We start from the raw sequence: 13,775 nt of genomic DNA on the forward strand, positions 1-13,775 counted from the left end.
TGGTATTGTGTCGTCGGCGAATTTGTCATGACTTACCAACATACATGCTATTTTGTGTTCTAGTAATTGTCAATTGATTATCACAATGTATCATCACGGTAGGCACTGGTTATTCCCAATATGGGATATCCTCTAAGAGGTTACAAAGTCATTCAGCTTCGTTTGGATTTCATAGTTAGATTTCATAGTTGATCGAGTTATGTACATTTATGTCCTGGTTTTCCATGACACCTTTCCACCACAAATAGTATATACATATCTACTGGTGGATTTAAAATCTTTTGCATCATATATCCAATTTACATCACAATAATCTTCTAATAACACTGGATATCTTGTATAATGCAATTCATACTCTAAAATGTATCTTAAATATTTAAGAACCCTTATTAATATTTTCTAATGGTCATCATTTGAATTATTTATAAATTTACTTAATTTATTGACTGCATAGGTAATATTCGAACGTGTGCAGTTAGTGACAAACATCAAATTGTTAATTATCCTTGAATATTCCAATTGGGATATATGTTCACCATTCGTGTTTTTATAGGGGAAAGGTCATATTCATTAAATTTTCTTAGCACTATCTTCATATAATGAGACTGTGAAAAAATAATTTCATCTAATATTTTATCGATCTTAATCCAAAATATAGCATCCGCTATACCTATATCTTTCATATCAAAGTTCTTTGTCAACATTTTTTTTATATGATTATTACCCATGGTCAACATATCGTCTATATATAAAAGATGATAACAAATGAGTCAGGTATGTCTTTGATATATATGCATTTGTCATACTCGTTAATTTTAAAATCATTTGACATCATAGTTTTGTCAAATTTTTCGTATTACTATTTTGGTGCTTGTGTTTAGCACATATAGTGACTTCATGAATTTGCATACCTTATTTTCTTATCTTGGAGCCATGAACCCTTTAGATTATTCTATATATATTTCTTCCTCTAATTCACCATTCAAAAATATTATTTTCATATCCATTTGATGTATCCTCAGGACTTGATAAAGGTTCGCTTATTGTCCTTGGTTTATTTTCCAGTATATTGAAATCATGACTAAATGATTTTACTATTTTGGCTCTCTTACTACATCTTGGTTCTTTATTATTTCCAAAATTATCCATATTCACACTTTCATGAGTTTTTTTATTTGAACATTCTTCTTTCCTCTCTTTGTAAGGAAAGTAGGGATGTAAACGAGCCGAACCGAGCCGAACAGTATTAGGCTCGAGCTCGGCTCGTTTAAGTTATATTCGGGCTTGAGCTCGGCTCGAGCTCAAATCGAGCTTTTATCAGAAGGCTCGAGCTCGGCTCATTTTAGAATTATTAAGCTCGTGAACAGTTCGAGCTTAGCTCGCTATTAGCTCGATTATCAAAGTTAACGAGCCTAACTTGTTAAGCGAGTTCGGGCTCGTTTTCGGGCTCGTTTAGAGCTTGTTTTAGAGCTCGTTTTATGACTCATTTTAAAGCTCATTTTAAGACTCGTTTTAGAGCTCATTTTTTTTGCTCGTTTTAAAGCTCATTTTTTGGCTCGGTTGAAGGCTCGTTTTTTTAGCTCGCGAGCCTATAAACGAACATGTTCGCGAACTCACGAGCCGAATATCCTTAAGCTCGAGCTTGGCTCGATAAAACTATCGAGCTCGAAATCGAGCTTGAGCTCGGCTCGATAAGATAAACGAACGAACTCGTACCGAATAGAGCTCCGAATAGCTCGCAAACCATTTGGTTCATTTACATCCCTAAAGGAAAGATATCTTTAAAAAATATAACATTTTTTATTCTATCGTTGTTCCAACATGTACATCAAGAATTGCTAATTTATGTATCAAAAATTGATATGTACTACTATTATTTATTGGGATCTTGATGTCGGATAGGGGGGAGTGAATAGAGAGTCCACCCTAAACCTAGGGTTTCCTTTCTAGAGTACATTTTTCTCACTCTCAAACCTTTACGACTCACTTGACTCTTCCTCGCAGCCTTGACCTCATGCCTTAAGCCTCCTTCCTTTGGCTCTCGTCCCTCAGACTCATTCAAGCCCACAGCTTGCCCCAATGTCATCCTTTGCGTATGCCTCAAAGTGCACTTCCCTCAGCTTGTTCTTGTTGTCTTATCCACGTCCCCTCAGATCCTTCATTCTTCATCAGACCCAAAGCTATCAAGCTAAGTCATACGTGTATCCTGAAAACTTGCACAATTCAAATACACATATCAAATACAAGAGTAAACTTAACTTATCAACATAGCATTATCATTTTTTTAAGAGTTCAATTCTTACACTCAATAATCTCATTTGAATGAGGAGAATAAGGAATTGTCGTTTGATGAATAATATCATATTCTATACAAAATTCATTAAATAAATTATCATATTCTCCTCCTTGATCACTTTGAATTCTTTTAATTCGTTGACCAATTTGATTCTCAACTTCTTATTCTTATTATTTTTGAATGTTTTTAAGGCTTCATCTTTGTCTTTCAATAGATACACAACAATATCTAGTGCAATTACTATTAAAAGTAACAAATTACTTTTTGCCTCTTGTAGTTTGTATAAATTTTAAATCACATATGTCATTATAAATTAACTCTAGAGAGGTTATGCTTCTTTCCATTGAATAGAAAGACAAATTTTTTATTTTAGGTTCAACACATATTTCCCATTTATGTGTTAGATCAACATTAAATATTGGCAATAAGTTTAAATTCACAAGTCATCACAAAGTGTTATAATTGTCCAAGTCTAACATATCATAAATTAGAATACTCGACCAAATAAGAAGAATTTATAATTTTATTGTCAATGAAGTCATGGTGTGTAGCCATTATATTCATTTTGAATATACCATTCTCCATATACCCTCTGCCTATGAATTGATCATTTTTTATCAATACATATTTATTGGACTCAAATACTAGCCTAAAACCAGCTTTGACAAGAACTGACCCTGACACTAGATTCTTTCAAATGTTAGGAAAATAAAGCACATCAATCAATGTCACTTCTTTGCCTAACATCATCTTCAGTACTACCTTGTTAAGACTAATAATATTGGAAGTTGCAGAATTTCCCATGATTAGATTTCTCCCATTGATAGTGTTTCTTAGAAATTCTTGGCCTTCTATTGGCTCTTCCCTTTCCTAGGATACTTTCTCTTCTTGTGAGTGTTTCGTTCCATTAGATTTGCCTTTGCAGCTCACTTGGCTATCAGGATTCATAAATTCTAATACTTAAGCCCGGAGGTTTAGAGTTCGAATCCTGGGGGAGACAAAACTCCACTGCCAGGGGTGGAAAGTTCTAGTGAGTAACGACACGGCCAAGGGTCGTCGGTTGACGACATTAGAGGTCTCCAAATGGGCCGACGACATAAGGACCGCCAGTTGGGTCGCCACAAGGGTCGCCCAAGAGGGCAAAAGGGTCGGGTCGTTACAATAAAAAGAAGCCTTTTATTGTAACGACCCGACCCATTTGGCGACCCTCGGGTCATCGATCGTCGACCGTCGGCCGTGCCATTACTCACTAGGACTTTCCACCCCTGGCAGTGGATTTTTGTCTCCCCCAAGATTCGAACTCTAAACCTCCAGACTTAAGTATTAGAGTTTATGAATCCTGGCAACCAAGTGAGATGACACTCACTTGGCTACCAGGATTCATAAACTCTACTACTTAGCTTGGAGGTTTAGAGTTCGAATCCTGGGAAAGGGAAAAATCCACTGCCAGGGGTGGAAAGTCCTAGTGAGTAACGACACGACCAAAGGGTCGTCGGTCGATGACATGAGAGGTCGCCAAATGGACCGACGACATAAGGGCCGCTAGTTGGGCCGCCACAAGGGCTGCCCAAGAGGCCAAAGGGTCGAGTTGTTACAGAAAGTGGGAGTTTCTTGATTATCACAGTAACTTGAAAGGACTCATTCATTGTCATGCCCTCGATATGTAGATTATGTAGGATCAATTGCAACTCTTGGACTTAAGTTATCACTGTTTTGGAATCAATCATTTTAAAGTCTAAGAATTTATCGATAATGAATATCTTTAGTCCAACATTTTCTGTTTTGTATTTCCTTTCAAGAGATTCCCATAATTGTTTATAGTTAACATTGGACTATACATGTTATATAACATGTTGTCTAAGCCATTAAGGACATAATTTTGGCATAAGAAGTCACTATGTCCCTAAGTATTATATACTGCCATCTTCTCTTTATTAGTCTTATCTTGAGATATGAAGGCAGCATCTTCATATACGAACCTCTCAAAGTTCAACGTGGTTAGGTAAAACAATATCTTTTGTTGTCACCTCTTAAAATTAATATGTGTAAACTAGTGGATCGAGTTGCACGTGAAAAGGGGGGGGGTGAATCATGTGGTTTTGAAAAACTTGATCTTTTAGAGTTTGAAAACAAAGTATGCAGCTGAAAAATATAGAAATTAAAAAAGAACAAGAAGACAGAGACAGACACAGTCAATTTTACTTGGTTCGGAGCTTTCGACGACTCATACTCCAAGACTCAGGTCCCTTGGACCTATCAATAGATAATCTACTAAAATACCTCTTCCAAAACCATCGAAAGATGGGATCGAGTACAATGAAAGAATAAGAAAGAGTGTAACACGCTACACTTTTCTTTATGCAATAATTAAGTACAATATTAAAATTTTATTACCCAACACCCTCGAAGATGATTGGATCAAGCTTGGTATTGGGCAGCTCCTTAATAGTAGGCGTGCATAGCAGCATCATATCAGAGCAGCACTAGGAAGTTGGAGCAATTGGAACTCCAAACATATGCATATAAGCTTGTAGAAGAGTTGTATCTTGAATGCTGCTTAAACAGGGCTTATATAGGTTGTGGAAGGCGTCTTCAACCTCCTCCAAGGCACATCCACAAGTAAACTTTATCCCCCAATCTTTGATGATGATAAAATCTTCAAACTTTGGGTTTTTGTTTTGGAAGGCGTCTTCAAAGCTCTTCAAGGCGCCTTCCAGCAAGCTCAAGGTGCCTCTAACTACTGGTTTGACACAACAATCTTCTAAAAGCCATAACTTTTGACTCCAAATTCCGAATCAAGCTCTGTCAGTTGCCACATGTGTAGAATTCGAAGTTTTACGTCTGTCTCTACAACATAGAGTTAGAAAAATATATGCATGAATAGTTTATAAGGATTTATGAGTTAGATCATATCTTTCCAAGACCAGAATTTAGTTAGGGTCTCAATTTAAGTTTTCAAAATGGACCTAAATTAGATCGACACATATTGTCCTCTCAATTGAGATACGTCCTCACTGAGTCACTCTTTTCTAGTAACTTACCTTCACTTACCAACTTACAATCGGTTAATAGCCTCTTGACCAACCAGGTCTTCATGCCAATTGTCAGGTCCGCAGACCCAACTGGTCTTTTGCCACTTGCCAAGTCTCATGGACCAAACTCGACTTCTCACCAGATATCAGGTTGACCCTTTGACCTATCTAGGCTTCATACCAACTATCAAGTCCTCAGACCTAACTGGATTTCAACCTGATATCAGGTCCTTCAGACCCGTCAACTCCTACACACTTGGTAAAGAGGTTAGACAAACATCATATCTAACTTTAACCTATTTTTTATACATCAAAACCTAATTATCAGTGCAACCTGCACCAAAATCTTCTCCTTTTTATGTAATGATAACTTCGGTTAAAATTAGAAAAAAAAATATACAAATAGGCATTAAACATGTAATGCAAATTTTAAGTGTGTTGGATTTTTCTAACCTAACCCACTATCCTCCCCTTTGGCATACATAAAAAATTGATACAACTCATTCATCATAAATTTCTAATTTTTCATAAAAGTTTAAATAAAAGTTACAAATATTTCAATCAATTATTTGACTAAGGTTTAGAAATTTTTGAACAGTTTAAGTGAAGTTTTAGCAAAATGAATAATTTTTTTTTTTTTGCAAACTAAGTTTTTTAAACAAGTTTTCAAATAATGATTTTACTTTTTTAAATTTTGAAACAACCATTACAAATAGAAAATGTTATCTTTGCAAATAATATTTTCAAGTAAACAAAGGTGAAGTTTTGTTCAGAATAAAAAAACTCAGGTTTATTATAGCGAGGAGAAGACAAAAAATTAAAGTAATTTGGAAGTAGTCTTCTCAAAATTTTCAAATAATGAAAATTGAGTTTTGCAAAACATTTTGCAAAGCTAAATTTTGTAAAGCATTTTCAAATATTTTGCAAGTCAATTTTACAAGTAAATCAAAAATTTTCAAGTAATGTTCAAAGAATGAAGGAAATTCAAATGTTTTTCAAGAGGGTTTTGAGATATTTTCAAATGGTTTTTTAAGGTACTAAAACATAAAGAATGTTTCTAGTTTTTTTCAAAACACTTAGCTAGTATTCTTGAAAAATATGATTTTTGAAATAGCATTTGAATAAAACTAAGTTTTTAATTCACTAGTTATTGTTTTAGAAAAACACTATTTTAAAATAATTTTTCACAAATAAGTGTTTTCAAATAGCTTTTCCAAAGTAATTTTTAAAGTAGTAGAAATTTTAAAAATAAAATTTTCAAAGTAGTCATCCCTCTTAAATTGACGCTCCCTTTTAATTTAACATTCCCCCTTAATTCGTACTAGGGCTTGGGTATGCTAAATTTTAAAACCTCAGTACATTCTGATTATTTTTGTTAGCTATAAAAAGTTCAACCTAAGTGTTTAATTAGGGGATTTAATATTAGTAACACTCATGTTTAGCAGGTATATTATTTACATAAGTATTTCTATATACATGTATAATTGTTCATTTAAGTTTGATTAAGATAAGATTAATCATTAATCAATTATTCTTAGATTAAGTTAAGAAATTTATTACTAACTCAATAATAAATACTTTGTTACTAACTCAATACTTATTTGATTAAAACAACTTAAATTTCATATTAATTGATTGAGTTAATTGAATAATGAAAGTATTAGTTATACTTTACTTTTTCATTTACTTCATCTTTAAGTTTTGATTAAGTTAAATTAGGATTAACTAAATTTAGAGTCAGTATTAATTTAGAGTTAAATTTGTTAACATTATTAAACACAATGATAAAGTTAAGGTTTAATTTGAGTCAATCTTTAATTAAGATAAATTATAATTTAATTAAGTAAAGTCAAGTTTAATTTAAAGTGAAATAGAATAAAATTAATATTTTAAATAGGTTAAATTAAGGTACTATTTAAGTTAAGTTAAATCTTTAGTCAAATTAACGTTATAAGTTCTTTATTAAGGTTATATTAAAGATAAGTTTAAATTAATGTTTTGAGTTTTTAATTCAATTAAATTTTAATTATCTATTTATTAATTATTTAATTTAGCTTAAAGTTTAAGTTAATTTAATTTTAATTGATTTAATTATTTGTTGTATCAAGATTTAGGCTTAAGTTAATTAAATTAATTAAACTTTAAGTTTAGGATTTATTAAAGTTTTTTTTATAAATAATTTTTAAAAATAATTTTAAAACAAATTTTAAATATTTTTAAAAGAATTTTTAAAGATGTTATTTTTTAAAAAAAAATTAAAGGATTTTTAAAAGAATGTTTTAATTAAAAAAGATTTTTAAAATAATTTTTTAAAGTATTTTTAAAAGTGATAAAATAATTTTTAAAAGAAAATTTTTAAATATTTTTAAAATGTTTAAAAAATAAAATTTTAAAAGTATTTTTAAAAAGTAATTTTTAAAAGTTTTTTAAAGTAATTTTTAAAAATATTTTATAAGAAGTTTTAAAATAATTTTTTAAAATGATTTTTAAAATATTTTTTTTAAAAAAATATTTTTAAAAGAAAATTAAAAGAATTTTTTAAAAGAATTTTTAAAATAATATCTAAAAGGATTTTTAAAATATGTTTAAAATAATGTAATATGTTAATTAACATATGTTTAATTCAATTTTGATTTTAGGGTTGAATTAAATTAATATTTGTATTTATTTTATTTTATTTTGTTTTATTTTATTTTAATTTACTTAAAAATTTAATTTAATTTAATTTTAGGTTAATCTTAATTTAATTTAATTAAATTAAATTTATAATTTGAATTAGAATTAGAATTTTAATTAAATCCTTAGTTATCTCGTCCAATCTATATTTGGAATCCTATAATTTTATAAGAGGAGTTAAGTTGAATTTCAAGGTTTGGTTTAACTTTGTGTTAAGTTCAAGTTTAGATTTGGGTTCAATAAACAGACATTCTTTGGATAAATTTCTGAACTGTGGTGAGTTACTTGGACAACATTAGTTTAACCACGTCTTCAAAATTTTCTAAATAGCCCTTATCCACTAAACTTAGAGCAAAACTTGGTCTAACTATCTAGCATTAGTAAGAGATAACTTCAGTTAGTTTCACTAAGCCAAATGCAGTAGGTCGAAGTCATATCTTCCTAGACATGCATAGACAAAGTTTTCCTAATCTACTATCATCTAAAACTTCTGCAGTACTGTTTGTCAAATTAAACTTTTATCCCTTATTAAACTAGTCCTTAATTACCCAATCGGGTAAATTATTATTTTGGAGGTGCCAACTAATTTGGCGTCTCCCCCTAAATTATTGAACTTGGGTTATGTTTTAGTTAAGATTAATTAGGTTTTAGTCCAGGTTTAATTACTTGTTCAATTTAAGTTTTAAATTTTAAGTTAATTAAGTTGGTTAAATTATCATTAAGATTTAAATTTTCTTTTAATTTAAAATTTATTAAAATATTTGAATTATAATATTTAATTTTTTTATTAATTTTTAATTATGAGTTAATTAAATTATTTAAATTATTTTTCTTTAAAGGTTTATCTTTAATATTGGCTTCTTATTATTTGTTGATTTTGAATTAGTATGATTTAATTTTGGTTTTATCAAATTAGTTCTATCTATAGATTTATCCTTAAGATTTAAATTTTTATTAATTTGTAATTTTGAATTGATTGAATTATCTTTGTCTAAGATCTTATCTTTAATATTTAAATTGTTATTTTGGGTAGAGATTTCTATACCTAGATTACAAAATACTTTGTCAATAAATATATTAATCTTATCTAGATTGACTTCATCATTTTTGGATTTTAAGTTTATCTTAAGGTTTGAATTGATTAAATTATTTTTATTAGGGCTAGAGTTATTCAAGTTGATTTTATCTATATTATTAAATATTTTATTGATAAATATGTTGATTTTATCTATATTAATTTTACCATCATTTGAATTTTTAGGATTAATTAAATTTTTATTAATTATTTTCAATTTTTTTTAATTTTCTAAATTAATTAGATTTATTTTGTTAGATAATATCCTGGGGGTATTTTTGAGAGTATTGTCAAATACACTATTTTCACGTACTTTTTCAGAAATATCTAAATTAACATGTATAATTTTTAAACTACTGTTGACAGGGGTATTTTGATAATTATTACTAACCTTAAGCACATCCCCTAATTTTGTAGGCTTCTTGTTGGATTTGACTCAAGTCTAGATTTGCTTCTAACTTGATCCTCTAGCTCTCGACTCCTTGTGAAGTTTGGTTAGATGAGTCTAGAAGTCATAAGCATCTCGATGTTCTTCAATCCTACATGTGATTTCACTAGGTAATAATTTTACAATTGAATTTATTACCTTTATATTGACTTCTATGTTTTGGGTTGATTGCCTCAGTGTCATGCCGCCATCGAAGTCATTCATAAGGATGAAACTTTCTATCTGCATTCTCCACAGATTGAATTCATGTCTCATGTACATCTCATATGGAGGAGTTTCATTGACATTTCACTCGAGCGTCTCTTTGTGCTCTATTTCAAATATCTCACAAAAAATCAGAAGGAATGTCTCAAGACTAAGTCTTAGATTAGTAGAGTTTGAAGTAAAAAAAAAAAAAGAAATATCGATGACTCGAGTAGTGTTGCACCAACTTTGAGAAAAAAAATTCAAAATTTATCAATTTAAATAAAATACAAAAAACTAAAATTCAAAATAAAAATAAAATAATTCCCCCTAGCTTGATTGATGGTTGCACCCATTTAGAGCAGAATCTGCTCTGATACCATTTGTTGGATTGAGTTGCATGTGGATCAATTCCCTGTGACTTCAAATTTTGCAAACAAATCGGCGATGGGGTGGCAGCAATGGCGGCAAGAACGGCAGCTTCTGTTCAGTCTTGTCTTCTTATTTCTTGTCCATTCTCTACTTCTCTGCACGGTCAGTCTCCCCGACAATTTATTGAAATTTCGTCGATCGACCTCTCGCTCGAAAGCAGGTTTCAATTCGATCACCACTCTGTAATATGTGATTCAATGTGTATTTTCATAGAGAACTTGTTCTTTAATTTGGAAATTCCGAAAAAGGGTAAGAGGTGAGCTTGGGATGACTGTTCTAGAATCCAGTAAATCTAATTTGAGTTCCGGTTAGGGCTCTGCCTTTCAAAAAACTAGTTCCTCATTCAGATTTGGAAAGGAAGTAAGATTGTCTGTCTGATAGAGACCTTTATGCAGTCATAAACTTTGCAAGCTATAGGTATTCCCTCATGGTACAAAGAAGTCATAATGTTTTGTTGTTCTTGCTGATTATAGGTTCTTTGAGGATGTGAATTCAGGCATATTGTTGCAAGCATGAGGGTGGAATTTTTTCAAATGAAATAAAATGCAATCACCTAACAAAGTTTTAGAATTCATGGTCATCTCTGGTTTTACCAATTATTAGGACAAATCCATATCATGCGATCCTTTTTGTTGAAGTAGACAACAGAGGAATTGTTGTAGATAGTTGCTTTGTTTCTTTTTGTCATACTAAATACATGTCTTCTATTAAGATTTTGTTTTCTAGTACATGATCCTGTAAATGATTGCAGAATTTCGTTAGGAAATTTTTTTTAAGTCTCTCATTCATCAATTATTTACCTTTAATCTACTCCTAGTTCAATGAGCAGAGTACTATTTTTACCTTACAAATTTTATTAGTTCAAAAATTTCTTTTTGTATTAATTATTGTGATGTTAATGAAGTATTTTTTTATGTACTTTAATTTTAATTCGTGTTAATTATCTTTTATTTGGAGAAATTTGGATTGTGAGCATATGGTCAATTGGACTTGTATTTCATAGGGTTCAATGTAACAAAATGATTCTTCGATGGCATCTAACTCTAATTTTTAAGACAACGAATTGAAAAAAGAGTCCGGGGATGTTGGATGGGAGACGACTGTGTTTATAGATCCAAAAAATCCTAACTCTATTAAATATATTTTGTGTGGTAAAATTACAAAGGGTGGAATATATAGGCACAAAATCCATATTTCGAGAATCAAAGGAAAAGGTGTGAAATCATGTGGGAGGGCAACTGAAGAACAAAAAGAAAAATATCGTTCAACACTTGAGGACAACAAGTCTAAGAAGCTAGAGAAGGTGTTGAATCAATCTAAGATAATGATTGACGTTGTTATGACTTTGAATTCTCATGAGGAGGAAGATGATGCAATAGCTATCATTGAGAAAGAAAGCAAGAAAAGGTCCATCAATGTAGGACCCATTAACCAATTTGCAAAGTCAATTAAAGTAGATGATGCTTCTATGAGTGCAAGTAAGAAAATAAGGCAACAAAATATTAATGATGCAATTGCTAAGAAAAGATTACTTGAAGTCCATCAATATTTGGCAAGATGGGTGTATGTGATTTCCTTTCCATGCAATTAAGCATGATAGTTTTAAAAGATTTGTTGAGGCTTTAGGACAATATGATCCAGGTTATATCCCTCCTTCTCACTATCAACTACGAGAGCTACTTTTAAAAGGAGAGGTAGAGAGAAGAAAAGAAACTCTAAAAAAGCAAGAAGAATGGAAAAATAATGATTGTTCTATTATGACAGATGCTTGAAGTGATAGGAAAAGAAGAAGCATCATGAATTTGTGTGTGAATTGTAAGTTGTGTACCATTTTTATTTCATTGAAGGAAGCTTCAAATGATGTTCACACTGCCCAATACATATTTGATTATATTAATGCATGTATTATTGAGGTTGGGCCTCAAAATGTGGTTCAAATTGTGACTGACAATGCTTCAAATAATATGGCAGCCGCAAAACTGTTAGCATTAGAAAGACCCAATATATTTCGGACATCATGCGCCACTCACACAATAAATCTTATGCTTGAAGGAATTTCTAAACTTCCTATGTTTAATGGAGTGTTCAAAAAGGCAAAGTCTTTCACTATTTTCATTTATGCACACCACAAGACTTTGGCATTGATGAGAAAGTTTACAAAAGGGAGATAGTTAGGTCAGGAGTCACTAGATTTGCAAGTTCTTTCCTAACATTACCAAGTTTGCTAGACAAGACGCAAGAGTTGAGAAATATGATGACTAGCAATGAATGGGATAACACTAAATGGTCTAGGAGTAAAAAGGGGAAAGAGGCTTTTGATGTTGTTCTTCCAAATGATTTTTGGAACTCGATGGATTTGTGTTTGCAGATATTCACTCCATTGATAAAAGTTCTTAGACTTGTTGATGGAGAGGAGAAACCATCCATGGGTTTTGTGTATAGAGAGATATTGAATGCAAAAGAGGAAATTCGAAAAACATTCAAGGAAGAGAATGATTATTTACCGATTTTAAACATTATTGATTCTGAAAGCAAGGGTCATCTTGATGGTCCACTTCATACCACAGCTTATCTTTTGAATCCATAGTACTTCTTCAAGAATCAAAGTATAAAAGATGATTCTTTGATAATGGATAATATGATTATTTGTGTTGAAAAGTTTTTTACCGAAGCTCAAATGCAACATCATGTGATAAATATTGAATTGCCAAAGTACACTCAGAAAGAAGGTGCTTTTAGGAAGAAACTAGCAACAAGTGGATGACATATTAATGATCAAAATTACAATCCAGGTGTGTTGACATTATTCTTGATTTCCTTTCATATTAATATATTATTATTATCATATTTTGTCTCTTTTTCTATTTTTCAATATTTTCTAGTAAGTTGGTGGGATTTCTATAGCAATAAGACACCAAATTTAAAAGTGATGGCAAAGAAGATCCTTAGCTTAACTACTAGTTCATCTGGATTTGAAAGGAATTGGAGTGTCTTTGAAGGGATAAAATATTGTTAATTGTCTTGTTATATTTTAATTTGATAGTTGTATAATAATTTATAAATTACTCTTAATTTTTTTTTTCTTATCTAGATACACATCAAGAAAAGGAATAGACTAGATGCTATAAGGATGAATAATCTAATTTATGTCCAATTTAATGCAAGATTGATAAACAAGAAGAAAGGGAAGGATAAATTAGAGACTACTTGCACGTGATGGTAGCAAGGCACAATCTTGGAGAGTTGAGGGTTGTGATGATGAAGTTGAGGTGAAGATTGACACTTTACAGCCAACAAGAGACACTAATGCTAATATTATAGGGGAGCATGATGAAAACGAGTTTGTATCAGATAATACAAAAGATGAGATAAATGAAGATGAGGAGATTGAATTAGAATCAGACAAGGATTAGATAACATCTAATTTTTTATGTTCTTTTATTGTGAAAACTGAAAACTAATGGATATTATAAACTTTGTGACTTTTGCCTTTCTAAAAATGTGAGAAATTTATACATGAACTTTAAATTTATCATGTGTAAGTACTATTTGATCTATTTATTTGTTTAAGATAATTAAATTTTATTTAAAAAAAAAAATGGTTTTTTACTCTTAAAATCATCCTAAGCTCGC

General features: G+C 30.7%; 1 protein-coding gene across 1 annotated transcript; it reads left to right on the forward strand.

Moving 5' to 3' along the window:
* Positions 1-10,157: 10,157 nt before the first annotated feature.
* On the forward strand, positions 10,158-12,729 carry LOC122050536. Its single transcript, XM_042611429.1, has 4 exons — positions 10,158-10,244; positions 11,308-11,703; positions 11,990-12,123; positions 12,435-12,729. The coding sequence occupies exons 1-4, from the start codon at positions 10,158-10,160 to the stop codon at positions 12,727-12,729; spliced, it is 912 nt and encodes a 303-aa protein (XP_042467363.1).
* The last annotated feature ends 1,046 nt before the right edge of the window (positions 12,730-13,775 follow it).

Source organism: Zingiber officinale, chromosome 3A, assembly GCF_018446385.1.
Source record: "Zingiber officinale cultivar Zhangliang chromosome 3A, Zo_v1.1, whole genome shotgun sequence".
Lineage (NCBI taxonomy): Eukaryota > Viridiplantae > Streptophyta > Magnoliopsida > Zingiberales > Zingiberaceae > Zingiber > Zingiber officinale.